The sequence below is a fragment of the Podarcis vaucheri genome (assembly GCF_965113315.1).
Source record: "Podarcis vaucheri genome assembly, chromosome: 2".
NCBI lineage: Eukaryota > Metazoa > Chordata > Lepidosauria > Squamata > Lacertidae > Podarcis > Podarcis vaucheri.
Genome location: NC_138760.1, coordinates 24,999,293 through 25,026,740, shown reverse-complemented (window position 1 = coordinate 25,026,740; position 27,448 = coordinate 24,999,293). Strand labels below are relative to the sequence as shown.

The following is a 27,448-nucleotide window of genomic DNA, read 5'->3' as shown; positions in this document are numbered from 1 at the left end:
ACTGGAAAACACTGGCCTGCGTCATGAGCACTGAAGACGCTCAAACTCAGGACGAAAGGGAGAAATGTGCTAAGAGGAAAGCACGCTTGCCAAACCCTCACTGTGATCAGCTCCCGCCTGGAAACCTATGTCCCCACTGTGGAAGGACGTGTGGATCCAGAATTGGCCTCCACAGTCACTTACGGACTCACTGTTAAAACCATGTTCATGGAAGACAATCTGACTCGGCTATGAGTGATCCCCAAAGAAGAAAGAAGCAATTGGTGCTGCGTGGATAACTCTGAAATGCCTGGATGAATTGGGAGAAGCCCAGCTCCAGCGCTGATTTCCCTCCATACTGTGACAAAGGCCTTCGACAGAACTCCTGACTCTTCAGTGCTGTCGGTATGCTGGGTGTGCCACCACACTGCCCTTTGGCCACTATCCCCACCCCCTTTCCTGACAGATGTCCTGTGCCCAGTCCCCACCCCCACCCCAGAAAAGCAAAGTCCAGCCTAGTGCAATGGGATCAAAGGCTTTCTGAGTCGACATTATAGCCCTGATGAAATTGTGCCGATGTTCGCCCCCGCTGGGAGTGAGACAAAAGGTGTGTATTTATGATTCTGGAAACGCTGTTCCTGGGGACAAAGGAAACTGCCTTAGAGTGAGTCAGGCCATCAGTTCACTTAGTTCAGTACTGTCTGCTCTGCCTGGAAGAGCCAAGAATTGAACCTGGAACCTTCTCCATGCCAAGAATGTGTTCTGCCACTGAGCTGCAGTGATTGCGTTGTTCAGATTTGCCTCCTCGATTCAGCAAGCGGCTGGATCCAGCGTGCGACAGGTATGGGAATCTTTGCCTATAGGCAGCATTGCGGCTGGGGAATCCTTTATGTTGGGAACAGTGGGGCCGTAGGGGGTAGGGCTAGCCCAAGTCGTTTTGGCACTAGAGGCAAACTACAAAATGGTGCTTTCCCCCACCACCAGGGAAGGAGGGGTGAGGGAAGATCTACAGCTGGAACAAGGAGGGAATAAAGATCTTCATCAGGAACATGGGGAGAGTGAAGATCTACATTGGGAAACAGAGAGGTGGGAATCAAGTCATATATATACAGTGGTACCTCTGGTTAAGAATTTAATTCGTTCCAGAGGTCCGTTCTTAACCTGAAACTGTTCTTAACCTGAAGTACCATTTTAGCTAATGGGGCCTCCCACTGCTGCCGCACGATTTATGTTCTCTTCCTGAAGCAAAGTTCTTAACCTGAGGTACTACTTCCAGGTTAGCGGAGTCTGTAATCTGAAGCGTCTGTAACCTGCAGCATCTGTAACCTGAGGTACCACTGTGTGTGTGTGTATATATATATGTGTGTATACACACACACACACACACACACACACACACATATATATATATATACACACATATATACATATATATCGTATACACACACACACACACACACACACATATATATATATAATTTTGACAAAGTAATAATAATAATAAAATAAGAATAAAATTGTGACCCCACCACTGAGACCATTCCATCGTAACTATCCAGCCTTCCAATAATTCAACACCTCTTGTGATGGCTTGACCCCTTTCCATTTTAACAGTACAAATTCTACAAACACCTTCCATTTCTCCTCAGAATCATTTCTCCCGCATATTTCCCAACTTACCTTAATGGCACATGTTAATTTATCATTAATAGCTATATCCCACGCCTCTTTATACCATTCTTCCATTTTATATTCTGCTTGCCCCTTCCACTTCCTAGCTCTATTAATTCATGCAGCTGTCGATAAATTTGTGAGCAAGTCCTTCATAGCCTGTGAACCTCCCACCCCACTGTAAATTGATAATAATGCCACCTCTGGACTTTTGGTCGGTTTTAACTCCGTGATTTCTGTTATCTCCTTAAACACCCTTTGCCAAATCAAGTCAGTCTTACCCGAGGGTTGAAGTCAAACTCAAAGACCATCGCAGCCAGAGTGTGGGGGACTATCTGAATAACACTAGGTGGGGGCAGAGCCCAGAGGGCCACTGTTTCTTGCCAGGAAAATCATACTAGCTCTTTCTAGTTACTCTGTGGACATTCAGGAACCTGGAAAATATATACCTAAAGGAACGTCTCCACCCCTGTTGTTCAGACTGAGGTCCAGCTCCGAGGGCCTTCTGGTGGTTCCCTCACTGCAAGAAGCGAAGTTACAGGGAACCAGGCAGAGAGCCTTCTCGGTAGTGGCACCCGCCCTGTGGATGTCAAGGAAATAAACAACTATCTGACTTTTAGAAGACATCTGAAGGCAGCCCTGTTTAGGGAAGTTTTTAATGTCTGATGTTGGGAGACGCCCAGAGTGGCTGGACAAACCCAGCCAGATGGATGGGGTAGAAATAAATTATTATTATTATTATTATTATTATTATTATTATTATCATCATCATCATCATCATCATCATATTGGACATCGCGGGAGGAGGGAGGGGTGTGTGTATTATGTCAGCCGAAACATGGTCCAATGCCCTGAAATATGGTGCGGCTGGGGGGGGGTGTTCTTCATGTTCCTGCTACCTTTTGCTCTCTTTCTCTCTCCTCAGGTTGCCAGTGAGATGTCTTGCAGCAGAGGGCCCTGCCCACAGTAGTGAAGAGGTGCCTGGTGAACGATGGCCAAGCGGCTTCTGGTGGCTATTGCCCTCTGGGCCCTGGGAGGCCCCGCTGGGCTCCATCATCTCTACCTGGGCCGGGATAACCATGCCCTATTGTGGATGCTGACTTTGGGGGGTTTTGGGATGGGGTGGCTCTGGGAGCTGTGGCTGCTGCCGGGTTGGGTGACGCAAGCCAATCGCACCTTGGAACTGCCCAGAGATGGACCTCCACCTTTCAGCCCTGTGCGCTTCCTTGGCCAAGCCTCAGTAGGCATCTACTTTGGTTTGGTGGCCCTGGTGGGTCTCTCAGCCCTCCCGGGTTTTTACTTCCTGGCTCTCCCCCTGGCGGTGGGACTCGGAGTTCACCTGGTGTCTGCAGTGGGTGACCAATCCTCTGATCTCCAAGCTACTTTAAAGGCGGCCTTCATAACTGCACCAATCTTCTATGGCTGCTCTCTGGCCATCTTTCCCATCACTCTCACAACTAGTGTCACAGCCCAGAGGCACCGGTGCTATAAATCCAACAAGGGCACCAGGGAGAAGCTTGGTGCCCGACTGTACCGACTGGGCCTAGCGTACCTTGCTTTCACGACACCTTTGGCATACTCTGCCTTCTACAACACAGCGGCCACTGCCAGCTACGTAGCCGGCACTATTAGATCCACGCTGGATTGGCTCAGTGTGTTCCCATCCCTGAGCAGTGCGCTGGAATCGGTGCTCCTCCTGCCCTACCATGCTTGGAAGATGCTGGGCTTCAGCGGTGGCTCCTTCCAGGAGTGGGAGCAAGTTTTTGCCTTTGTGCACTCGGTCCAGAACGAGAGGCAGAGGATGGCATTGAAGGTACAGGGCAATACTCTTCAGCTCAGTTTTGTTTTTGTGACGGTATACTTTATAGCAGCTGGGTTAGAGGAGTGGGATCTGGGCAACGTCCATTTTGGGTGATGCTGTGGCCATGTGGGTTAGGATACTGAGGGCCCCGTTTCGGAAGTCTCTCCAGAATGTGGGGTTTTGCAGCAAAAGGCTTCTGAGGGACATTTACTGACATTTGGCACCGTTTTGGAATAAATAGGGCAATGCCAATGCCGTGATCCCATGATTTAGGATGCTGAGCTCCCCATTCCGGAAGTCTCCGCGGAACATGGGTTTTGGGCCACAAAAGGCTTCTGTGGAGCTTTTGGCAACGTTTGGCGACATTTTGGAGTGAATTGGGAGTCAACAATTTTTTGGTGACTCCATTTAGGAAGTCTCTGTAGAATACAGATTTTGGGGCGCAAAAGGCTTCTGTGGGGCTTTTGCCAATATTTGGCTCCATTTTGGAGTGAATCGGGTGACGTTGCTTTTTTGGTCATGCTCATATTTCTAGATTCATGGTTTTTGAATCTTCAGCCAACTCAAGGATAAGGCTAGAGTTGGACTTAGCTGGTAACTAAGGCTACTGTATCCATCTTTCAAGTGAACTGGGAAACAGGAAGTTTGGGCTTTGGGAAGAGGGAATCGAAATGTCTCTATTCCCAACTTTAACAGCCTCCCTTCAAATGTCAAGGAGATAAAGAACTACATAACTTTTAGAAGACATCTGAAGGCAGCCCTGTATCAGGAAGTTTGTTATTTTGCTATGTTTATATATATGTTGTAAGGGACGCGGGTGGTGCTGTGGGTTAAACCACAGAGCCTAGGACTTGCTGTTCAGAAGGTTGCCGGTTCGACTCCCCATCACGGGGTGAGCTCCCGTTGCTCGGTCCCTGCTCCTGCCAACCTAGCAGTTCAAAAGCACGTCAAAGTGCAAGTAGATAAATAGGTACCGCTCCAGCGGGAAGGTAAATGGTGTTTCTGTGTGCTGCTCTGGTTCACCAGAAGTGGCTTAGTCATGCTGGCCACATGACCCGGAAGCTGTACGCCGGCTCCCTCGGCCAGTAAAGCGAGATGAGCACTGCAACCCCAGAGTCAGCCATGACTGGACCTAATGGTCAGGGGTCCCTTTACCTTTACATATGCTGTAAGCTGCCCAGAGTGGCTAGGGAAACCCAACTAGATGGGCGGGGTATAAATAATGGAATTATTGTTTTTATTAAAGCTGAGGAGACCTGGGTTTAAAACCCCATTTAGACTCACAGGCTGACCTTGGGTCAGTCATAACCTCTCAGCCTAACCTACCTCTCAGAGGATAAAATGGAGGTGAGGAGGAGCCACGTTTGCTGCCTCGAGCTCTTTGGAGGAAAGGTGAGCTATAAATAATATAAGAGTCTTATATGCGTCTATTCAGAAACCCCATTACGTTCAATGGGATGCACTCCAGGTAAGCGTGTATAGGATTGCAGCCGAACAGCTCAAACCTAACTAAGTGTACTCAGAAGCAAGTTCAGTCCAGGATATTGCAACCCTCTCAACACGCTACAAACAAACAGGAGCCAAAAAAACTCATTAAAAAACTCTTCAAACTCATAGAAGCAAATTCAATACAAGTCCATAGGACTTATTCCTGGGTAAGTGGGGTTAAGACTGCAACCTAAGCCCTAATCGTAGAGCAGAGAATGCCAGCTTTAAGGCCAGTAAGCTGTAAAGAACAACAACAACGCTAGAAACCATAGGAGAAAGACACTCAGTCTCAAAGGTTGGATAGCTCAGTCGGTTAGAGTGTGGTGCTGATAACACCAAGGTTGCAGGTTCAATCCCCATATGGGACAGCTGCATTTTCCAGCATTGTAGGTGTTGCAGGAATTTATGTATAGGTTTGGGGGGGGGGTTGCCCCTCCAGCAGATATCATGCACATGCAGCCCACTACCAAAATCAGCACAATCCTTTTTGTGACTTTTGTGATTTGTCCCCACAAAACACTTCATCACAGTTTCTTCCTATCTATTCAAACAGCCTTTGCTGCACAATACCAAATGTGACAATTCACTGTTAAATGTATCTGTGTACTGGCTCACTGGGAAAACTCCAGAAATTCAGAAGGACATGTGAGCTCAACTACTCAGCAGCCCCTCTGCCTGAGTGATAATCCCTGGCATCCTGATACCTGAGTGCCAGACAGGTAGCCATTCCAGAAATTCCAGCCATTCCAGAAATAACAAACCCAGATGAAGACAAAAGGGTGTGATTAACTTGGCTGGGAAACAGGGAAATGTAAATATCTTTTTTGTTACACTTGATGGGTGTTTGGTGAAGGGCAAGGAGAACCATGGGGCAGGGTCCAGGATGCTCTGATTACTACCACCAGACCTCCCCTTTCATGATATAACCGTGATGTATGAGTGATGTAGTCTGGGGAGGGGGTGTAACATGGGGATTAGCAGCTAATAAAAGTTTGGGGCCTCTTTTGTTTGAGGCTTCCGTCTTGTTCCACCTTGTGGCAGGTGGGAGTCCTGTCGTGACAGTCTTCAATAAAGACCAAGCCTACTGGTGGCTGTTTTGCTCTGGTATTCCTAGCTGGTGTCCTTGTTTTTTGTCCAAGGGAGCCCTCATATTTCTCTGTTAATATTGGGCCTTGGACTAGACGATCCTCAGGGTCCCTTCTATTGGCAAAACCTATTTGGGGTTTCGCAACTTCCGACTAGTTGCAGGACCTTAGCCAGACCTAGCAGAGTAAACGCAGAATCCATGGAAGCAATTGTTGACTTGGCTGCAGACAGGATAGACGAAGCAGGAACCAGGAACTTATAGTTAGGTGTTTATTATATACAGTGGACTATTTACAGGAACAGAACACGGATCTTTTGCTAGCTCTCTCTGACACGACTCACAACTCCTACACTGACACACAGAACTCTGAACTCCAAACTACCAGTTAGTAGGCCATTAATTACCACCCCTTTGAGATAGCTTGACCAATCAGGGAGCGGTCTCCATGTCTCTGTTATCACCAGGCAGACTTATTCCTTCAGATTGCCTTCTGGCTGTCTGCCAAACCTTAATTGACTCTGTGTGAGTAGCTGCACGGACACAGTTTCCCAATACCTTCCAACTCTATGATTCTAAGAAGGTCATTCTGCATAGGACTCAGCTTATACAGATCTATAAAACTAGGCAGTCGTTCTTGGCTTCCCCACCGACATCAGCCTCTACTGTGCCACTAGCTGTGAGGCCCACCAGGACATCTCCTCCACCTAACAGGCCTGAAATGTTTCATCCTTTCCCTATTAGGTCTTAGGAATCCATGATGATGCCACACCTGAAGAAATCCACAAAAGCTACCGGGAGCTGGTGAAGCTTTGGCATCCAGATCACAATCGGCACCGGGCGGAAGAAGCGGAGAGACGTTTCATTGAGGTACAAGCTGCCTACGAGCTCCTCACACAGATGAGGAAGCCAAAGCCAACATAAGGGACTCTGACTGCCTCCATAAAACACTGGCGTTTATGTTGCTGGGGGCCTTGAAGCCATGGTTCTCAAAAGAGCTTCTCAGAGCAGCCCTACATTGGTCCAGAAGATGGAGGACACAAATTGTATAGTGAAATATATTTGGAGTCCAGTGTTGATTTCATGCTGTTTATTCAGCTCATAGTAGTGAGGAATGAAAGCTCCCCCAAAATATCTGCTTTATATACATTATTTACACAATGGGTCGCACGTGATTGGCTAATTCTGGGATTCTCCTGTAGGCCAATCAGGTTGCGGATTCACTTCCACCTGGAGCTGGATTGGGTGGCTCCTGCGGACCAATCATACTGCTGCATTGTTCTAGGACCAATCAGACTGCTGCATTCTGGACCCTATTGTTCTAGGACCAGTCAGACTGGTACATTCTGGACCCTATTGTTCTAGGACCAATCAGACTGCTGCTTTTTGGATCCTATTCAACACAGTACATAACATATAGTATGCCCTTCCACTTGGTCATCTGTTGACTTAGGGGTGCCAAGTCTTCCTCCTCCCTGTTCCCCCCCCCCACCTTCAAATTATCTGGGTCTGTTTTCCAGAGACTTTCCAGCGCTCTATGGACTGGCATGATCCCTTTTCTTTTTATGTTGCCTGTCTTTTGACATAGGAGGAGAAGCAGTGCTTTCAAGTTTTGCTTTTGTGTCCTAGAAATATTTATATTGCAGGGAGGATACATTTATTATACAAATAAAATGTTTGCTAATAATATTTGGGAGGTTTTTAGGGGGGGACCACTCAGGAGGTTTGAAAACATATATAATGTTTTCATTGTATTTTTTAAAAGTACAAAAAAGATAGGGTTGTCATATTTTAAAAAGTTGTTGAGCTATTTTTAAGGGAAATCGCCAACGTGGTTTGCCATTCATCTGGTTTCTCCCGGACATTTCAGCAATTCCCACACCAGGACAGTTTCCGACGGCTGGTTCCCGGCTATGTCCAGGAAATTCCAGACATATGGCAACCCTAGAAAAGAAGAATGGCATATAATCATTAATCCAAAACCACAGAGACTCAAAATCTAAACTAAAGAAAATAATGAGCCCTGTCTCACATTATCACCAAATTTTTCGTTCCAGAAGGAAATAAAATCGGACATTTTTTTCCCTATAAGTTTTTCTCTTGCTTGTACATAATAAGTTAGCTTATGATTTACTGCTTTATCCCAAATACTAAAGAACTAGTCTGACCAGGGGAGATGGTGAGGCATCTTTCCCCTACAATACATTGAAATTGACATTTTTGATGCTATCAAAATAATAGTACCCATTTCTGCATCTACATTCCCAATAGTCTTCCAAGTAGTTGAAGAATACATTTATTGGGTTTCTTAGAATTTTGTGAGTTTGCTGGTGGGATCAACTGATAGGTTCAGATGGATCCCCCCCCCCACATTGCATTTTTAATATAATTCACCAGTGAGTGCTGAATGGCAATATCTTCAATTACAATACCTGTTGGTGTGTATTTATGGACCATCTGCATTGAGCAACTTCTCAATTGTTGGAGGGAATTACTGGATCTCCCCTGAAAGCTAAATCTATGACTGCTGTTTATATTTTTTTTTATAAGATTTTTATTGGTTTTACAAAAGTTTTTATAACAAACAAACATTAAAAAACAAAAGACAAACAAACAAGTATAATTTCATAATGTCCTTTCATAAACTTCTTTCCTCGGACTTCCCCATACCTCCCCTTTCTGCATCCTCATGTCCAAATTTTTATAGCAAATTGTAAATGTTTTTTCCCGTCCTAATTCATCATAGTCCTTTCTTAATCTAATCTTATATTACTGCAACCCTTTCTCTCTGTAAAATCTCGACATTCTAAGATTCATCAAGTTTATAATAGTCCTTAAGGTAAATCTTAAATTTCTTCCAGTCTTCTTCCGCAGTCTCCTTTCCCTGGTCACGGATTCTGCTCGTCATTTCCGCCAATGTCATATAGTCAATCACTTTCATCTGCCATTCTTCCAAGGTGGGTAGATCTTGTGTCTTCCAATACTTTGCGATCAGTATTCTTGCTGCTGTTGTTGCATACATGAAAAAAGTTCTATCCTTCTTTGGCACCAATTGGCCGACAATGCCCAAGAGAAAGGCCTCTGGTTTCTTAAGGAAGGTATATTTAAATACCTTTTTCATTTCATTATATATCATTTCCCAGAAAGCCTTAATCTTCGGGCATGTCCACCAAAGATGATAAAAAGTACCTTCAGTTTCCTTACATTTCCAACATTTGTTATCAGGCAAATGGTAAATTTTTGCTAGCTTAACTGGGGTCATGTACCACCTATAGATCATTTTCATCACGTTTTCCTTTAAGGCATTACATGCCGTAAATTTAATACCGGTGTTCCACAACCTTTCCCAGTCAGCAGACATAATATTATGACCAATGTCCTGTGCCCACTTAATCATAGCTGATTTAACTGTTTCATCTTGTGTATTCCATTTCAACAGCAGGTTATACATTCTTGACAAATTTTTAGTATTGGGTTCTAACAGTTCTGTCTCAAGTTTTGATTTTTCCACCTGGAAGCCAATTTTCCTGTCTTGTTTAAAAACCTCCATTATTTGATAATAGTGGAGCCAATCTTGTACTTTGGGTTTTAGTTTTTCATGGCTCTTTAATTTCAATTTCTCTCCATCCTGTTCTAAAATCTCACAATACTTTGGCCATCCGACCTCCATATTGACTTTCTTGTGTGCCTTAGCCTCTAAAGGTGACAACCATCTAGGGGTTTTGTTTTCCAACAGATCTTTATATCTCATCCAAACATTAAACAGCGCTTTCCTAACAATATGATTTTTAAAGGCACTATGCACTTTAATTTTGTCATACCATAGATATGCATGCCAACCAAATGCATTATTGAAACCTTCTAAGTCCAAGATATCTGTATTCTCGAGGAGCATCCATTCTTTCAGCCAGCAGAATGCTGCTGCTTCATAGTACAATTTTAAGTCCGGCAGGGCAAATCCCCCTCTTTCTTTTGCATCTGTTAATATTTTATATTTTATTCTGGGCTTTTTGCCCTGCCAGACAAATTTCGCAATGTCTTTCTGCCACCTCTTGAAACAGTCCATCTTGTCAATAATCTGCAAAGTTTGAAATAAAAATAACATTCTAGGCAATACATTCATCTTAATCACTGCAATTCGGCCTAACATTGACAATCTCAAATTTGACCATATTTCTAGATCTTTTTTAATTTCTGACCAACATTTTTCATAGTTATCCTTATACAAATTCAAGTTTTTAGATGTTAAATTAACCCCTAGATATTTCACCTTCTTAACCACCATCAAACCTGTCTCTTCTTGAAACTTATTCTTCTCCATGTCTGTTAGATTTTTCCCTAAGACTTTAGTTTTTTGTTTATTCAATTTAAATCCAGCTACCTGTCCAAATTGTTGGATTATTTCCAACACTCTTTTTGTACTAGTGTTTGGCTCTTGCAAGGTCAATACCAAGTCATCTGCAAACGCTCTTAACTTATAATGTTTGGCTCCGACCTTTACACCTTTAACTTGCTGGTCCTCTCTAATCATGTTCAGCAACACCTCCAGGACCGAAATAAAAAGCAATGGAGAAATTGGGCACCCCTGTCGTGTTCCTTTTTCTATCTTAAGTTCCTCAGTTATTACATTGTTTACAATCAACTTAGCTTTTTGTTCGGAATATATTGCACCCATACCATTCTCAAATCCTTGTCCTACCCCCATCCCATGAAGATTCTTTTTCATAAAACTCCAAGAAATATTGTCAAAGGCTTTCTCCGCATCCACAAATATCAAAACTACCTTAGTATTTATATTCACCTCTAACTTTTCCAAAATGTCTATTATATTCCTAACATTGTCTGAGAGGTGTCTCTTTGGGAGAAAGCCTGCTTGGTCTCTGTGAATCTTCTCCATCAGTACTCTTTTGAATCTTTTTGCTAAAATGTCTGCAAAAATTTTGTAATCCACATTGAGTAACGAAATTGGGCGGTAGTTCTTCAGTTGAGTCTTTTCAGTCTCTGTCTTTGGTATGAGTGAAATATATGCTTCTTTCCACGATTCGGGTGCCCTTTTTCCCTCTAAGATCTCGTTACAGACGTCCTTTAACGGTTTTATCAGCCATTCCTTTAAAGATTTGTAATATCTGGAAGTCAGTCCGTCTGGCCCTGGAGATTTGCCCAATTGCATGTCCTGAATGGCACCCTCTATCTCTTGTTCTGTAATTCTCTGGTTTAGATCCATCTTGCTTTGATGAGAGATTTTCTGTAATCCAAATTTGTTAAGGAATTTATCTATGTCCTCTTCATTTTGTAGTCCTTGAGAATAAAGTTTTTTAAAATAGCTCACAAAACAATTTCTTATCTCGTTGGGTTTAGATATAGTCTTTCCATCCACTTCTAAACTTGTAACTGTATTTAATTTCTGTCTTTTCTTTAGTTGCCATGCCAAAAGTTTACCACATTTGTCTGCCGACTCAAATGTCTTTTGTTTCATTTGCTTTATTTTCCACTCTATCTCTTGGTTCATCAATTCCATATATTGTGTTTGATATAACTTAATCTCCCTTAAAATCTCCTGGGACTTTGGTTTTGATCTTAATTTTTTCTCTCCTTCTTTTATCTTTTCCAAAAGTTTTTCCTTTTTCTCATTCTGCTTTCTCTTCTTTATTGAGTTTTGTTGAATCAAAAATCCTCGCATCACAGCTTTACTTGCGTCCCAGATCACTCTTTTTTCCACATCGCCCTTTAGATTAATTTCAAAATAGTCCTTTAGAGTTTTTTGGGCCTTCTTGTGGATCTCTCTATCTCGAAACAGGGTGTCATTCATTCTCCATCTAAACTGACCAGTTGTTGTAAATTTCATTTCCATCTTCACGGCGTTATGGTCGGAGCAGGTTTTTGGGCAGATTTCTACCTTCTTAATCTTCGGAGCCATTCCACTAGTAACCCATATTTGGTCGATTCTGGTCCAGGTCATCTTTGCTTGGGAGAAAAAGGTTCCCTCTCTTTCAAGAGGGTTCCTTGTTCTCCAGATGTCTATTAAGTCCATATTTTCAGTCATTTCAAAGAAGGTCTTCGGGAGTCTCCCTTCTTTAGTAAGTGTCAGTCTTTGTGTCTTGTCCATGTTTGTAGAGACTACACCATTCATATCTCCCATAATTATCATATTATATTCCAAATAGTCCATCAAGGTTTCATGAAGTTTTTTGAAGAATTCTGCTTTACCTTCATTTGGTGCATAGATCCCAATTATCAAAAATTTTTCTCCTTGTACCTGTATCTCCACCGCTAAATATCTTCCTTGTTCATCCTTGAACATCATTTTTGGGGCCCACTTCTCTTTTACATAAATCACAACTCCTCTTTTTTTCACTTTGTCCGACGAAATAAATTCTTGTCCCAATCTTTTATTTATAAGCAGTCTCCTGTGAGCTCTAGTTATATGAGTTTCCTGTAAGCAAATCAAGTCCAGTTGTTCTCTGTACAAAATATGGAATACTTGTCGTCTCTTCAAAGGCATGTTCATCCCATTACAATTCCAACTAAGGAATTGCAGGGCCATCTTGTTATTTTTCTGGTATTCCTCCAACAGCTCCCAATTGTTGTTCCTCCTCTGTTGGTGGTGGAAGGTTCTGTCCAAACGAGAGGTTCAAGATGTCTATTACACTCTTTTGCTCAGCAATTGGGTCTACAGTTCCTTTCTGTAAGTCTTCTTGATTTCTTTGCAGGAACCTGTCTTTATCCTGTATCGTCTTTATTTTCACCTTCTTCCCCCTGTAATCAAAAGACAATCCCTGTGGAGATTCCCACCTGAAGAGAATGGTGTTCTTCTTCAGCAGGTAGACCAAATCCTTGTAAGAAGCTCTCAAGTCCAGAATGTGTTTAGGAATATCTTTAAAGATCTGTATCGGTGAGTTCCCGATTTGTAAGGCTTTTTCAAAATGCAGTCTTAAAATTTTGTCTCTTTCCTCCTTCGATCTCAAGGTAATCAAACAGTCTCTCGGTGCCTTTCTGTTCTGTTTTTTGCCCAGTCTAAATGCTGTTGTGATTTTAAATTCGTCTTCCTCTAGATCTTCCCAGGCGTCAGCAAACTCTTGCGTTAAGAAGTCCGTAAGATTATCTCCTTCGTCCTCTGGAATTGATCGTAATTTCAAATTCCTTTCTTTTCTTTGTAGTTCCCACAATGCCAGAGTTGCGTCGTGGTCATAGACCTTCCTGGCAATCGGTTCTAATTTTTCTTGGGTCTCTCCAGCAATAGTTCTGGCTTCCTCCGCAATTTGACGTGTGGCAGAATTTTCTTGCGTAAGCCTGTTTATAGATTCTGTATTCAGGTCAAGTCTTGTTGTTAAATCTGTCAATTTCTGTGAATTCTCTGCCAATTTCTTGGTATTTTCTGCTTTGTTAAATTCTCCAGAGATTGGTTTATCTTAAGAAGGGCTTGCGACACTGCATCCATGGAGACTGCTGTACCTTTTTCTTGTCCTGTTGTCACTGTAGGGGTTATGCCTGAGATCGAGCCTCTTTTCTTTTGTTGCTGTAGCTGTTGTTGATGTTGCCTTGTCTTGGCTCTCGTGCTTATCTCGTCTGCTGGGCCACTCATATCCCAAGGTCGTTTCCCACGGGAGTCTTCTCCTAAAGGAAAATTCCACTGTCCCAAGGTATAGCAACTTTTAATTTACCCTCTAGAGGGAGCAAATCAAAATGTCCACAAGCAAAGACAAAGAGTATTTAAAAAGCAAGTATATCAGGAGGCTTCTATATGTATATTGCAACACTTTCCCAATAGATACAGTCCCAGCCTTCCCTGATATATTGTAGCCACAGAGTCCCAAAACTTTGTATCAAGTAAGCAGTAAGACTTCCACTTTGTTACTTTCACAGGAATCTAGAGTCAGTTCAGTGTTCCTTTATTTTATAAGCAGTTTGTGCCAGGTTGAAGGCTGCAGAAAATTTCCTTTTCCTTTAAATTGATCATGCAGCTTATAAAGTCGCTTTTTCCTCCCCTCTGCCCTGCAAGCTAGAGGGGATAGTCAAAGTCCAGATGTCGGATTCAAGCAGTTAAAAACAATATCCCATACGGATGCAGCTTAGTAACTTTCATTGCTTTAATTGTCATGCAGTCGGGGGAAGGCAGACTTCCTTGATTTTCGCCTTTCCCGTTTTCAGCCTAATTTCAAGTAGTTTTGACACGAATAGAGGTTCAATCTTACTCACGGGTCTTTTTTGTCCAAATTATTCAGGAAGGAATCGGCGCTCTCCACTAATGGCGACGCGGCTTCACCCTGCGGGCTGGGTAGCGATTCTCAGCACCGCGCTCCCCGTTGTTGTTCCGGAGCCTTTAAAAAGGCTCTTTCTGCGGTAAAGGGGGGCGCTTCAGGTGCCCACCGAATCTCCTTGTTCACAGGCTCCGTTCCTGTGATTTTAGGGGTCCCCCGCTTGCCGTAGCGGGTCAGACCCGAACTCGCAGAGCCGTCCTCTCTCCGGAGCTCGGAGAGGGAGCAGCCATTAGCGCTGGCGCCGAACCGGAAGTCCTCCTATGACTGCTGTTTATAAATGCTTCTTGGACCTTTGTAAAGTAGACTGGCAGGAACCTAGAGAGTTGTGGAATAGGGATTATGCTATACAACCTAAACAATCGGAAATTGCTCTAGAATCTATATGGAACATTTGTCTAGATTTGAGGTTGATCCAACAAAAAATTATGTTTCGGGTAAATTGGACTGTGCACGGGAAGGCCCTGTTTAAGAACTATAGATGCTGGAGGCGAAATGTTGCAAATGTGTTGTTGTGGAATATGGTGGTGAGCACATCCATGATGTATTCGTTTTGGTCTGAAATAGTTGTCAATATAAATTACGTATTGCCATGCCCATGTACTTTTAAAGTATATTCCTATAAGCATAGTAGTTAACAAGAGGTCAAAAGTACATCTTATGTAAGCCCTTATGGTTGCCATAAACCTCGAAGGATATGTTATATCTCACCACCATGGAAACATTTTTATAGCGTCATGTGTATACCTATTTGGACACTTGGATTGACTTGTATTGACTTGTATGTTTTATTTTAGATAGGAAATATTGGTGGCTATTATATTCTCAGTGCAACCTGACATTGTTTACTGTCATTATTAACCTTTCTCTGTCCTTTTTCATGTTAAAATTGACACTTAAAAAACAAATAATGAAAAAGACATTCCGGAAGTTTTGGATATTACCGTATTTTTCCGTCTATAAGAAGCCCCCATGTATAAGACACCCCCTATTTTGGGGGACTCAGATTTAAGAAAATGGGGGGAGACAGTATCTGTGTATAAGACATGCCCTAATTTTTGACATTATTTTTCAGGGGGGGGACACCTAGTCTTATACACGAAAAAATACGGTACAACATTTCCAATAGATTTATAGTCAGTTTGCATTTTATTAAAAAGTCATGCAAGTTACAGTATCTACAACAGGAGGAAAAATCAGGATGAGGTGAGCCAAGACCTCTAACAATTTTCAAGTGGTCCATGTAGGACCCCAGATTGTGAATTGTGGTGTTGTTCCTCATGCACAACTGCCTTTCCTGGGAGATGCAGATAGAGGTTTGTTGGTTTGAAAAGCCTGCAAGCCTAGCTGAACCCAGCAGGTGCCGCCGTTGAGCTGCTGAAAAGTAGGAATGAATGGGGCTCCTGTGTTTTTTCTTAAAAAAGAAAATTCCCTGGGAAAAGAAAAATGATCCTATGGTTTTGCACAAAGAAAATATGTGTGGGGTTTGTCAATATTTCAGAAGAAGCAACAGCGCGATAACAGGCTGCGGACACGAATGAAAATAGACTTTGTGCTCAAATCCACAATGGGCCATGCTGGTAACATTGGGGTCCGAAGGAGGAGAATTTCAAATTCTTATTCTGAATTCGAATAATGGCTCACCAAAGCTCAGTCATGGAACTTGTTTGCAATGCCCCAGCTTCGCTTTGGGAATCTGAAGAGATCTGCTCAAGAATGACTCTGAGTATCATGCGCAGGGGGTCATAACTAGATAACTAAAGAACCAATACATAACCTATCCTATCAGCTTGTAGGTTTTGCGGGGAGAGGCGCTGAACAGGACTTTTCAAAGAGGGTGACTCTAGCAGCAAGTGGAGCATGTTGCCCTTTAGTTGCTGATAAATTGCTAAGAGTTTTGGTTGCTGAACAGAAATAATAATAATAATAATAATAATAATAATAATAATAATAATAATAATAATTCTTCTATGGGCAGCTTCCAGCAAAATATATAAAATAAAAAGTCAGACGTTAAAAAGTTCCCTTCAGATGTTTCCTAAAAGTTGTGTCATTCTTTCTCTCCCTGACATCTACAGGGAGGGTGCCACTACCGAGAAGGCCTGGTTCCCTGTAACCTCGCTTCTTGCAGCGAGGGAACTGCCAGAAGGCCCTTGGAAGTGGATCTCAGTGTCCGGGCTGAATTGCCACTTTTCTCCTATAGGAGAGCTCCCAAGGTGGCGTGTGTACGTTTATTTATTTATTTATTACATTTTTATTAAATGTTCTGTTTTAGAATTTAAGAGTATTCATTTAAACAACCTTAAAATATCAATGACTTCCCTTTCTTCTCTTTCCATGGTTCATTTTGCATAACATAAATCCCAGCATATTTTATATAAACCAAACCATTCAGTATTCCATTATTACTTCCATCAGAATTCCATTATTACTTCCATCAAAATGTTTAAGCCCGACAGGCAGAAATTCCAACTTTTTAGCATAGAAACGCAGAATCGGTGATGGAAGCATCACCTGTTGGATTTCTATCTGTCACGTAGCTATTAACAGGGATCCTGCCGCGAGACGGCAAACCCACGTCTCCGTTCGCGCAGGCGGAGAGAAGAAAAGAAAGGGTTAAAAGAGAGACAGGCTTGTTTCCTAGGCGTTGCGGTATTGGGCAACCCGCGGCATCTCCGCCACGTTCCACGCGCCCGGATTGGCTTTTTGTGCCCCGCGGCTTCCCCGATTGGCCCAAGAGCCGTCACGGTTCGGGCGAAGAGCAGCCTTACCCCTTTTTCACCTGATTGGCTGTCCCTTAACGAAGAAGCCCGATTGGGCGGGCGGAGGGGAGGCGGAGCTTCAGGGGCTCCGTTGTTCTCCGAACTCCGTCGCGCGCGAGCGTGGAGAGGCGGGCGGAGTGGGCGAGAGAGAGAGAGAGAGAGACGGGAGGGCCCCGCCTTTGCCTCGCTCCCATTGGCCGGCGTCCGCGCTTAAGCATTGGCTGAAGGGAGGAGAGGCTCCCGCGGCCCCATTGGCTGCCGGGGCTCGCGCACCGTTCGCTGCTCGCTCCCGTTCTCTGTCTCTTCGCTGGTGGGCGGGGCTCGCTTTCCCGGTGTTTGGCGGCGGCGGCGGCGGCCTGAGGTAAAGGGGGCGGGGGGGGCGGCGGTTGTGGAGACAGCGGCTGGGTCGTCGTCGGGGTAGGACGGGGCTCCCGGGCGCTGCCGCTTAATGGGGTCGATGGAGGGAAAGGGGAGGCAGGGCTGAGGCGAGCGAATGGGCCGTTTCGCGAAAGGAGGGGGTGGGCTTCGAGGCAGGCCGTCGAGGGGGCGGCGGAGGGGAGCTGGTTTGTGGGGGGGGCGAAGGGGGCCTGCGCGGACGGTGAGGGCCTCTTTCCCGCAAAGCAGGGCGACCTGTGGAAAGACCGCGAGAGTGCCTCTGAGCATGTTCAGAGTGCATTTCTCTATGGTAGTGAAGGAGAGTAGTGCGGGGGAGACACCCAGCCCCGTCCCACAAACACACACACATATATTGGGGATTTGGCTTCCAGGCCGGAAGGGGGTTGTTCCCAGACAGACTGGAGCCGTGGCACTAGGGCTGCCATAAATCCGGATTTTCCAGGGAGTTGAAAGGCAGAATTGACGGCCGGGTTTCCTTTAAAAAAAACAAACAACCGCTGCAATTTCCTTTTTTAAAAAAATCAACAATTTTGGGGGGTTCCTTAAAAAAGGCTCTACAATTTCTGTTTCCTTAAAAAGCAGAACCAACAATGTTGGGGTCTTCCTAAAAGCTCAACAACTTTCAGGATGTCCTGGTTTTTACTTTTGGAAATAGTACCCTGTTTGGTACCACCCCGAAACAACGAAGCACTGGAATGATGGAGGCGGCGGGCAGCTGAGTGTGAAAAATAGGGACGCGAATGAGAGGAAGCGGTTCCCAAAGGGTGTGAGCAGCTTGCAGTAGTCGCTGGTTTTGCTCTTTGCTGCTGCAAGGTTTGCATCTGACCAGCAACCATTTGGGTTGTTCTTGGTTTTGGGGTATGGTTTAAAGAACAGTCTCCTGAACAGAAGAGCAGCAGTAACCTTTCTCTTGAAGGAGCAGCGCTGAGGGAACAAAAGCTTAAGAACTTTATAGCTTGAGTGTAGGATGGAATGGGCCCAGTGCTTGGGGAGGGGAAGGGGAGACAGGAAACTTAGGCTGAGTGAAGTTAAACAAAAAGTAAGGTTTTCCTAAGTGTGCAGAGAGCCTTGTTTGATTACCGTTTGTAGTGATTAATCATTTGCTGCTTTTGTTTGCCTACCATGTATGCAATTTATATTAAGTTATGCTGCAAGACTTCAGATTCAGTTGTATCCGAATATATGTTTATATTTTTTCCAGAAAGCTGCATTGCAAGCCTACAGTTCTGATAAGTAGTTAAGCATTATGCAGGGAATTTGCTGTGTTGTAGGGCTGCCATACACCTCCTGGATTTTCCCTGACATTACCAGGATTTCAAAGGTGGTACTGACATTGGGGAATTTCTGAAAGACGGCACTTTGTCCTGGATCATAGGCAAGTCAATTGAAAAATCACATTTTGGGGGCAGTTTTGTGATTTTTTTAAAAAAAGCTCACATCCAGGGTGTCCTGGTTTTTACTTTTGAAAATATAGCAACCCTACTGTGCTGGGTCCTGAGTTTGAATAGCAGCCTAGTTGGAATCAGGTGGCTTTTGAGGAGTCAGTCTCAATTTTTGGTTACCTACCTTCTCAGGGGGCTTAGAAACAACACAGGTATAATGCTGCACAATTAAAGAGCTGTGTAAATGATGGTATAGATAAGCCAGTCTTTCAGATAAGCCCACAGAAGTTAACTAGCCTGTTGTCAGGCACTAATATAGGTAGGATGAAGAGCTCTGTCCCTACTCCAGCAGCCCACTGCATCTCTGTGCTAGATTAGGGTTTTTATGTAGTGTAGTTGGCATGCAAGCCTACAATTCTCACATGCAATCTGACACTCCATTCTAGGGATCTTCTGACATTGAGACCTGGATGCATTCCAGAGTTTGTTACCCCAAGAATTAACACAGACCACCGAAATAAATAAAAAATAAGCTCTATTTACTTATTGATAAGTAACTGTAAGGAGCAGGGAAAGGAAGAAGTGACCATATATTGGTTTAACACTTCCAGAAGGAGTCTTTTATTTACTATTAATGTTATAAATGATAAGAGGGGAATGGCAGAGATTTACATTGAAAAGAGACAATGAGTTTAGCAGATGCTCTTGCAGCTCAGCTTGTTTGGAACATGTGAGCATGGCATTCTGTAATGAGTTCTCCCTTGAGGCCTCTCCAGGCCAGAACTGAAACTTCTTTCTGAGGTACAAGCTGTCATAGCAAAAGCTGAATGTTTTCAGGGGTGCTTCATATGAAGGGGAGGAACTTCTGTCCTCTAACAACCCACCTGATTTCTATATTGGGCACAGAAGAGGGACAGAGCACTCCATCTTTCTTGCAGCCCACACACTCACCTGCATGCAGTTCCTTGTTGCCTGTGCCTATTAGGCTTGTACTTTAAATACAAGGCTGAGATGAATGTCAAATTCTAAAGTGTAACTTAAAGTAGAAACCAATGAATACTACTTGAATTGTTCAGTGTGGTTTTAATACAGAGACTTGTACTTCTCTACCTTGCTTAGAAAGACATGGGGTAAACATATTTGTTCGCTAGGGCATTTCCTATTTGTGTAATAAACCTAGTATATTGCGAACTGTATGTGTTTGTGAGAATACCTGTAAGTTACAAATTATGCCCCTTGCAAAGATTCATGTATGTGATCAACAAGATTAAAATAGCTTGGTAAGGGACTATTGTACTCAAAAGCCAATTAGCCAGCTGCTGCTGCATAATATAGATGTTGTTCAAATGTGGAGTGGGAGAAGATCTCCCTTTGCTTGAAATCACAAAATGAAAAAAGATTCTTACAGGTAATAGACCTCTGCTGTAGAGCAGCGTTTCTCAGCCTGTTGGTTGTGAAGCATGTGCAAGTGGGTCACGGGCTTTACAGTGGTGCCCCGCAAGACGAATGCCTCGCAAGACGAAAAACTTACTAGACGAAAGGGTTTTTCGGTTTTGCATTGCTTCGCTAGACAAATTTCCCTATGGGCTTGCTTCGCAAGATGAAAATGTCTTGCGCTTTTTTCTTAAAGCCACTTGAAGAGGCGCAGTTGCGACGGACCGTGCTTCGCAAGACAAAAAACATTGCAAGACAAAAAGACTCACGGAACGAATTATTTTCGTCTTGCGAGGCACCACTGTATAAGCAAACCCAAAGTAATTCTTGCATTTAATTTACAATTAAGTCTTAAATGAATTGTTGCCCATCTGCAGTAGCAGAGCACCCTCCTTTGCCCATGCACCAACTCCTGGAGCCCAAAATGCAAACATTTTTGCCAGACATCAGAACTGACTGTCAGCAGGCACTCCCACCCAGCTGGAGAGACGTTATAACTCCGGGGTGTGGCCACAGCTCCATCCCCTGCAACCCTTTCCTTGTCAGAGGGCTCTGAGAAGGAGATGCAGGGAGGGCCTTTGAAAGGCTGGTGTGGGAGAGGAGGAGAGATGTCAGGGGTTGGTGTGTGTGTGTGTGTGTGTGTGTGTGTGTGTGTGTGAGTGATGGTGTAGTCTCTCAGCCCACCTATGCTGGAGGAGTTATGTTTTTGGCCATCAGACAAACTTTTGCAGAATGAACTGCCAGTTTTCTTGATGTACTGGTCATTGGAATAAAAAACCCTGATGTACACCATTATTACTATTGTTATTTTACATTTCACAAGTGTAGGCAAAAAAGCTTGAAAATAAATACCTGTTGAGGATAGCAGTCTATGGTCCCCATACACTTCCCTGTGAGTAATTCCAGTTGAACAAAAGGGAACTTACTTCTGAGTAGATATTAGTATAGGATTGCACTGCAAAACTGCCATCCTAAAGACACAGCACAGTCCTAACCATGTCATCTCAGAATTAAGCCCTGTTCAATACAGTGGTCCTTTTAGATAAGTGCAGTCAGGTTCCCATCCTTACTGAGAAATGCATCTCACCGAAAGCAGTGTGAGATACCTGCTAACTGAACATAATATGTAGGATTATGCTGCAGGTCTGCAATCCTTTGCACAGTTACCTGGAAGTAAGTCCCATTTAATCTACTTTGACATTAAATCAAGCTAAAGGTGGTGCTTAAATATTCCAATACAATTGATTTGTGGATTGCACCATTTAAGTGTGTCCCGAGGATTGAATGACTAGGGTTACTATACCACTGGGCATAGCTGTTGAGCAGATTAAACGCTTTTAATCTGATTTTACTGGTTTTATTAGAAAAGAGCTTGCTACTTGTAAATTGTTCTCATTGATTGATTATATTCAATGCATATACAAAGCTGAATAAGTCTATAAGTATTATAAATATTTTAGCAAATTCTGCATTAATGGGTGTGCAAGTAAATTTTTGCTTGGATGCCTCATATAATGGTTATAAAATAGGCAAAACTAATGATTGCAGAAGACCCAAGTTTCAAAATTCTTGTAACAATAAATCAGTGGATCACCATATCAAGTAAATCTGGATTTGTGGGTTGCCATACTAAAAAGGTTGGGAACCACTGCTCTCTACTGAAGAGTGTGTATTGTGATGTTAGGAGTCTTGCTAGTAGATTTAGTGTGAAATGTAGGCAGAACTATTGACTTGACCAGCCAACTGCATAAATGAACTTGCCACAGAATGCTTTAGAATGATTTCAGATTTGTTTGTAATTACTCTTCAGGAGAAACCTAAAACTATTGTCCTACAAGTCTTACCTTACTCTATTTTATCAGCACTTGACTTTCCTTCTCGCAAAAACAGTGCCGCTGAATGCTTCAGACGAATCGGCATTGATGATAGTGTAGCAAACTTTTCAGATGATCAGATAGGTAGTATAAGGTAAATGTAAGCATAGTTCAGAGGACAGTGCAATAGTTCTGCTCAGGTATTTGTTTACGGATGGGAAGGGAGAAAATCACATTTTTTTAAAAAGTCCTTCTTTTCTAACATTATTAAAATATTCACTGAGTGGACTTTATTTTTCTGGAGTGTGAAGAAAAGACCCACACTTCTCCACTTCTTTTTTTTCATTCTGTGTAGCTTTTTATACTTGTTTTACACTCATTTGAAGAGTTAGTTGAAAGCGGCTCACACATGATGTCCATGCAGACTTGCACTATCTGCACATGCTTGGAGCTGGACCTCCTTATTTCAGCAATAGAATTGTCATTTATCTTCCATACTTCCACTAAGCTATTTCATCTGATAGAGAAGGCCAGTATTTTCTTTCATTAATGTTAGGTCAGAGTTGTGAATTGCCACTCACCCAGTTGCATGTGGCAAGAAATAATTACTTCCAGATGACCAAATGTCAATCCTTTTCTTTTGGGGCCAAATACAACTTAAAATAGGTGCTTACAAAACTGTCTAGCTAGTAAGCAAATGTCATTATAGTTTTGTTTTTTTTTAATAAAAGCACGTAGACACTTCTTTCAGTTATAATCAGCACACTATATGGCTGACAACCTTTGGTATCTGGCCACATTCAGAAGTGCTTTTAGATACTTTTTGTGCTGCTTCTGAATTTTGTGTTCCCTGATCTCTTGTGTATCTTTCTGGAATCAGAAACACGTTCCTTCAAATTCCATTTTGGTGTGTTTGGCTCAAAGGTAAAATATTTCTCATCTGTTTCTTTGTCTTGGCTTAGCTGCTGTAGATTTAGATTTGTTCTTTTCCAGGTTCTGTTTCTATAAGATTTAAATACATTATTTTCTGACATTTTAAGTGTGCTTATTTCACAACTGTCTCTTGCATAAATATAATAAATGTACCCAATATTGCTCTTACATTTCACACTTCGATAATGTGCACTCCTACATTTTTAATCTGAGATTTATGATTTAATCTGGGGCTTTTTTTTGAGTTTGAGGGAAGATTGATGGGATCCACAAATGTGCTTGCTAGTGGTGACCATATCTTTTTATCAAGTGAGGACAGCGTGGACAAAGTCTGGGGGTTAATCCTTGGAGTTGTGCTGAGCTGAGGCACTCAGAAAGCAGTATTCTTTATTTACCATTGGCTTAAATTTGCTAGCTTCTTTCTGAAAGTTGTTAACTCTAAACTTGAGGTCTCTTTCAAGGGAAAGCAGGATAAAACTATTTTCAATAAATAAAATAAACTTATTTCCTGTTCCACCACAAGGCAGAGCAATTATATTTCACAGGATTAGTTAAACATCTGGCTGCCATCTTCTTGTATGAATATACACACATATAGTGAATCAATTTGTGCTCCACTGCTTCAAATAAAAACAAAAGAGCCCCGCTGGATCAGACTAAAGGCCCATCTAGTCTAGCAACCTGTTCCCACAGTGGTTAGCCAGATGCCTATGGAAAGCCCACACGTAGGTTGCGAGTGCACTCTACTCACTTGTGATTCCTGGCAGTTTAGAGGCATGACACAGCTGATAGTGGATGTAGAACATAGCCACTGTGGCTAGTAGACATTGGTAGCCTTATCCTGGCTAATGGTCTTTTAAAGCCATTTAATATGGTGGAGGGTCACTACATTTTGTGTGAGTGAATTCCATAGTTTAGCCGTGAGCTGTGTGAAGGACTTCACTTTGCAAAATCATTTATAAAGCTTTTTCCTCAAAAACTTACTTGTCTGTTTTTGTGGATGTGTTTTCATTAAAGAGTACAGCAGAGTAAAATCCAACATAGCCATAAATTGTGAAACCATGCTTACCTACAGACATGGTAGATGTAAACTGCACGCTACCAATTTGATAGAAATGCTTCATCTTGCTCTAAGACCTGTTGATTTCAGTTAGGAGTTAAGTGCATTCTTACATTTTTCTCATGAAATCAGTTGGACTAAAAAGCACTTTGCTATGGTCGGACCAGGCTCCAAAATTAGGAAGTGTTTTGCATGTGAAGTTCTGCGTAGTTTGGGCTGGATGTAGTCTTCCTGTTTGACAGAAATAGCTGTATAGTTGCAGTCAAATAATCAGCAAAGAGCCCCTGATGAATGTTAAAACGGGCATTTGGGAGCTGCTTCACAGGATATTAGCTACAGCCCTGTCTCTCCAAGTGCGGCAATGCACTATATGTAAGGGTCTGCTGATAATCAGGAAGTCTCTGCAATGTGTACCTGTTTAAAATGTGTAGCAGTACTGTATGTCCAAAAGTGAGTGTGGCCACACCATGCACTTGCACGCACGCACGCACGCGCACACACACACACACAGGCTGAGCTGAACTGTATAGATCAGCTGAGGAGGGTGGTTATTGTTCCCCTGCTTTCTCATTAAGTGATCAATCTGGTGATGAGGGAGGGGCAGCTTGCATCCCCATGAGGCACTGGGCTGAGCAGAGAGGTTTAAACTTCTTCCCCACCACAGTGCTGTGCATAGTACTTTTCTTTTTGATGCCACTGCCAGAATTGGTGGGGTCAGAACATTTTTTCACTGGGCTGGATCAGGTCTCGAGGCCCAGTTTAACCACTCCTGATTTATATCATAATCTTTAGGCTTTGTTCACATTTATCCCTTTTCTTCTATGCTTCCTAGTCTTTCCCACTGTTGATATTTGAATTGTAAGGTGGTTTGCAGTGGGGTTCTGCCTCTCTCTTTTTTGCCTTTGAAGCTTTATGAAGCATCAAAACTATAGCTAGCACTGTATTAAATAATAAAATCCATTATATGGAAGAAAATCTATAGGAATTGAAGGCTGAGCTCACGATCACTTAGAATATAGCTTTGGTCTCTGCTCAGATACAACTCTTAGTTCAAACTGGTTTGTTGGAATTGTTCACGCTGTGCGGAAGATTTAGATTTGCATGTTGCCACTTGGCCTATTTCCAAAATGTTGGCTTGAAATGTGGCATCTGAACGTAGAAAACCGAGAGCATGGTTGGCTTCTGGCAGGATTAACAGTTGTCTGACTGCTAAGAGAGTGGCTGTGTGAAGCATCCCTTGCTTGCTACTTTGTTCCAGGGCATGTGCATTCTTACAGCAATTAACATGTCAAGTTAGGAAAAACTACTATGCTTATATGTTCCCTTTAAAGCACAGCTTGCTCTATGCTAAAAGTGTAACTAAAATTTTAATCACTTGTGGCTTCAATCCGCCGGTTCAATTTCTGCATGTAGAGGATACTCGTGACTTGTGAGGCAAGCCACCATTTAGATTTCAACTGTTGGATCATGGTGTCATCTGCAGTAGTTGGGTGCATGTTGCTCTTGCACCTGTATAATTGGCTTCTTTGGATTGAAGCTTAACGCATTCATGTGGTACACAGGACAGAGCTGTTGGTTAATGGGGAAATGTATCACAACTGGAAGAATTGCCAGTCTAATTTCTTAGTGCCTTAAATAGGGCAACTAACTTTGTCTCAGTTGTCTTCTGCTCTTCTTTAAGAATGAGTATAAATAGTGAGAAACTGGTGGATAGTGATGAGAACCAGGGTTAGCAATTCTGTAATATATATATTTGTGTGCAAAAAGCTTGGTCATGATACATAAGTGAAAGTTCATATTTAAGCCTACCTAGTACAGTCCTGCATTGGAGGGTATCAATAAAAGCACCTTTTGACTACTACTTCATGTTTATCAGTCTTAAATATGATTTTTGTGCACATGTGCGTGCCCCCCTGCCCCCATTTGAAAAACTCAAGTTCTTCTAAAATACAGGCAGATGTTCTTGGATTCCAACTCTGATCTTCCATGACCATTGGCCATGCTGACTGGGGCTGATAGAATTTGAAGTCCAACAACACTTAGAGCCTCACTTTCCCATTCCTACTGAACTGTACCAGTTTTTGTATTATCAGTGTAGGCACTATTGCTTTCCAGTTCATATGATGCTATGCATGACAAAGTTAATTGCCGGTTCTGGTAGTTACATTACTTTAAGATGACAACTGCAAAAGGGCATTTTTAAAGGACATCTAGAAGGATTATTATTATTTTGCAATATGAAGTGTTTACAATTAGGAGAAAAATGAGCAGCTGCTACTTCAATTACATACTTCTACTCTGTTGCACTGTGTTGCTAAACCTTAGGGAGTGCACAGTTCCAGGACTTCTCTCCCATTCTTTTAAGTCTAACCCTTAGAAAATAACATTTTTTTAAAATACTGAAACTTGAAGTGCTGCTTCTGCTAATGAATTTTGAACAATAGTTTCAAAGTTTGTTTTACCAGAATGCAATAACTGCAGTGCTGGAACTGCAAGCTGTTTCAAATGCAGGGCAAAGTCTACCTGAAACTTTACAGAGTATCTCGATGGCTTTTTGTTGACCCCTTGTTCTGCAGTTCACTTTAAGCAACATGAATTGCATTCAGGTTAAAAAAAACAACAACTATTGAAGAATGCATTTACAGACCACAATATGTCTGCCAGACTAATAAATCAAAGTCTTGTACGTTTCCTTTTTCAGAATCTGAAAAACAGCAATATGAACTGCTGTGCTTGTGCTTCTTGACAGAAGGTGATGCTAAGAGGAAAAATCTACAGTGATCAACAGGTTGTCCAAGAAGGTTTTTGACAACTCGTCTGTTGCCTTGGAAGCTGGAGGATTGCTGTCCCCAAGCAGATATTTGCCATTTCCTGCCTTGATGCAAAGCAGCACTTGAATTAAACCTGCCACTCTCTGTTCCTTGAGGAAACAGATTCTTATTGCTGTGTAATTGAACACTAAATACAGGGAACCTATTATGTCTAAGAGGCAAAACCAAAAAGGTAAGATTTACGATACTAGACGGGCATATATAGTAAGGAGTGTTGTGTTACAGGCAAATGTCAAGTATGAATTTTTGTTCCTGCCATTTTGGTCCACAGTAGAAGATAATTGCTCTAGATCGGCTATTCTCAAGTTGCCTCCCTAGTAAGAAAACACTCAATGTCTTCCAAAATGTGAAATGAATCATAATGATGTGTTCTTTCACATCCCTTCCCTTCTCGACCCAAAGGAAGACAGCCCAGCAGCCTTTTGGCTTCCTGGTGTTGGAAATCAAGCAAACAAGGAGCATGAGAAAACAGGGTCACTTCATGGTTCTCTGTACTTAACAGTGAGCAAGGTGTAATGAGGCAAATGGTCTCCCTATGGCAATGGGTTGATATTCTGC

General features: G+C 42.7%; 2 protein-coding genes across 3 annotated transcripts in view; both read left to right on the top strand.

Annotated features, from left to right (window-relative positions):
• Positions 1 to 795: 795 nt before the first annotated feature.
• Positions 796 to 7,817, top strand: DNAJC22 (DnaJ heat shock protein family (Hsp40) member C22). The gene is made up of 3 exons (XM_082212773.1): positions 796 to 820; positions 2,576 to 3,463; positions 6,768 to 7,817. The coding sequence occupies exons 2-3, from the start codon at positions 2,642 to 2,644 to the stop codon at positions 6,945 to 6,947; spliced, it is 1,002 nt and encodes a 333-aa protein (XP_082068899.1). The 5' UTR covers positions 796 to 820; positions 2,576 to 2,641; the 3' UTR covers positions 6,948 to 7,817.
• A 9,454-nt stretch (positions 7,818 to 17,271) lies between these two features.
• SPATS2 (spermatogenesis associated serine rich 2) overlaps positions 17,272 to 27,448 on the top strand; it is a 50,761-nt gene continuing 40,584 nt past the window's right edge. The window contains exons 1-2 of one of the 2 annotated variants that reach the window (XM_082212556.1): positions 17,272 to 17,401; positions 26,761 to 27,062. In XM_082212556.1, coding sequence (XP_082068682.1) covers positions 27,038 to 27,062 — 25 coding nt within the window. In that variant the 5' untranslated portion in view covers positions 17,272 to 17,401; positions 26,761 to 27,037. Of the gene's footprint in view, positions 17,458 to 26,760; positions 27,063 to 27,448 lie in introns of both variants that reach the window. The other variant, XM_082212557.1, reaches the window with a different exon arrangement.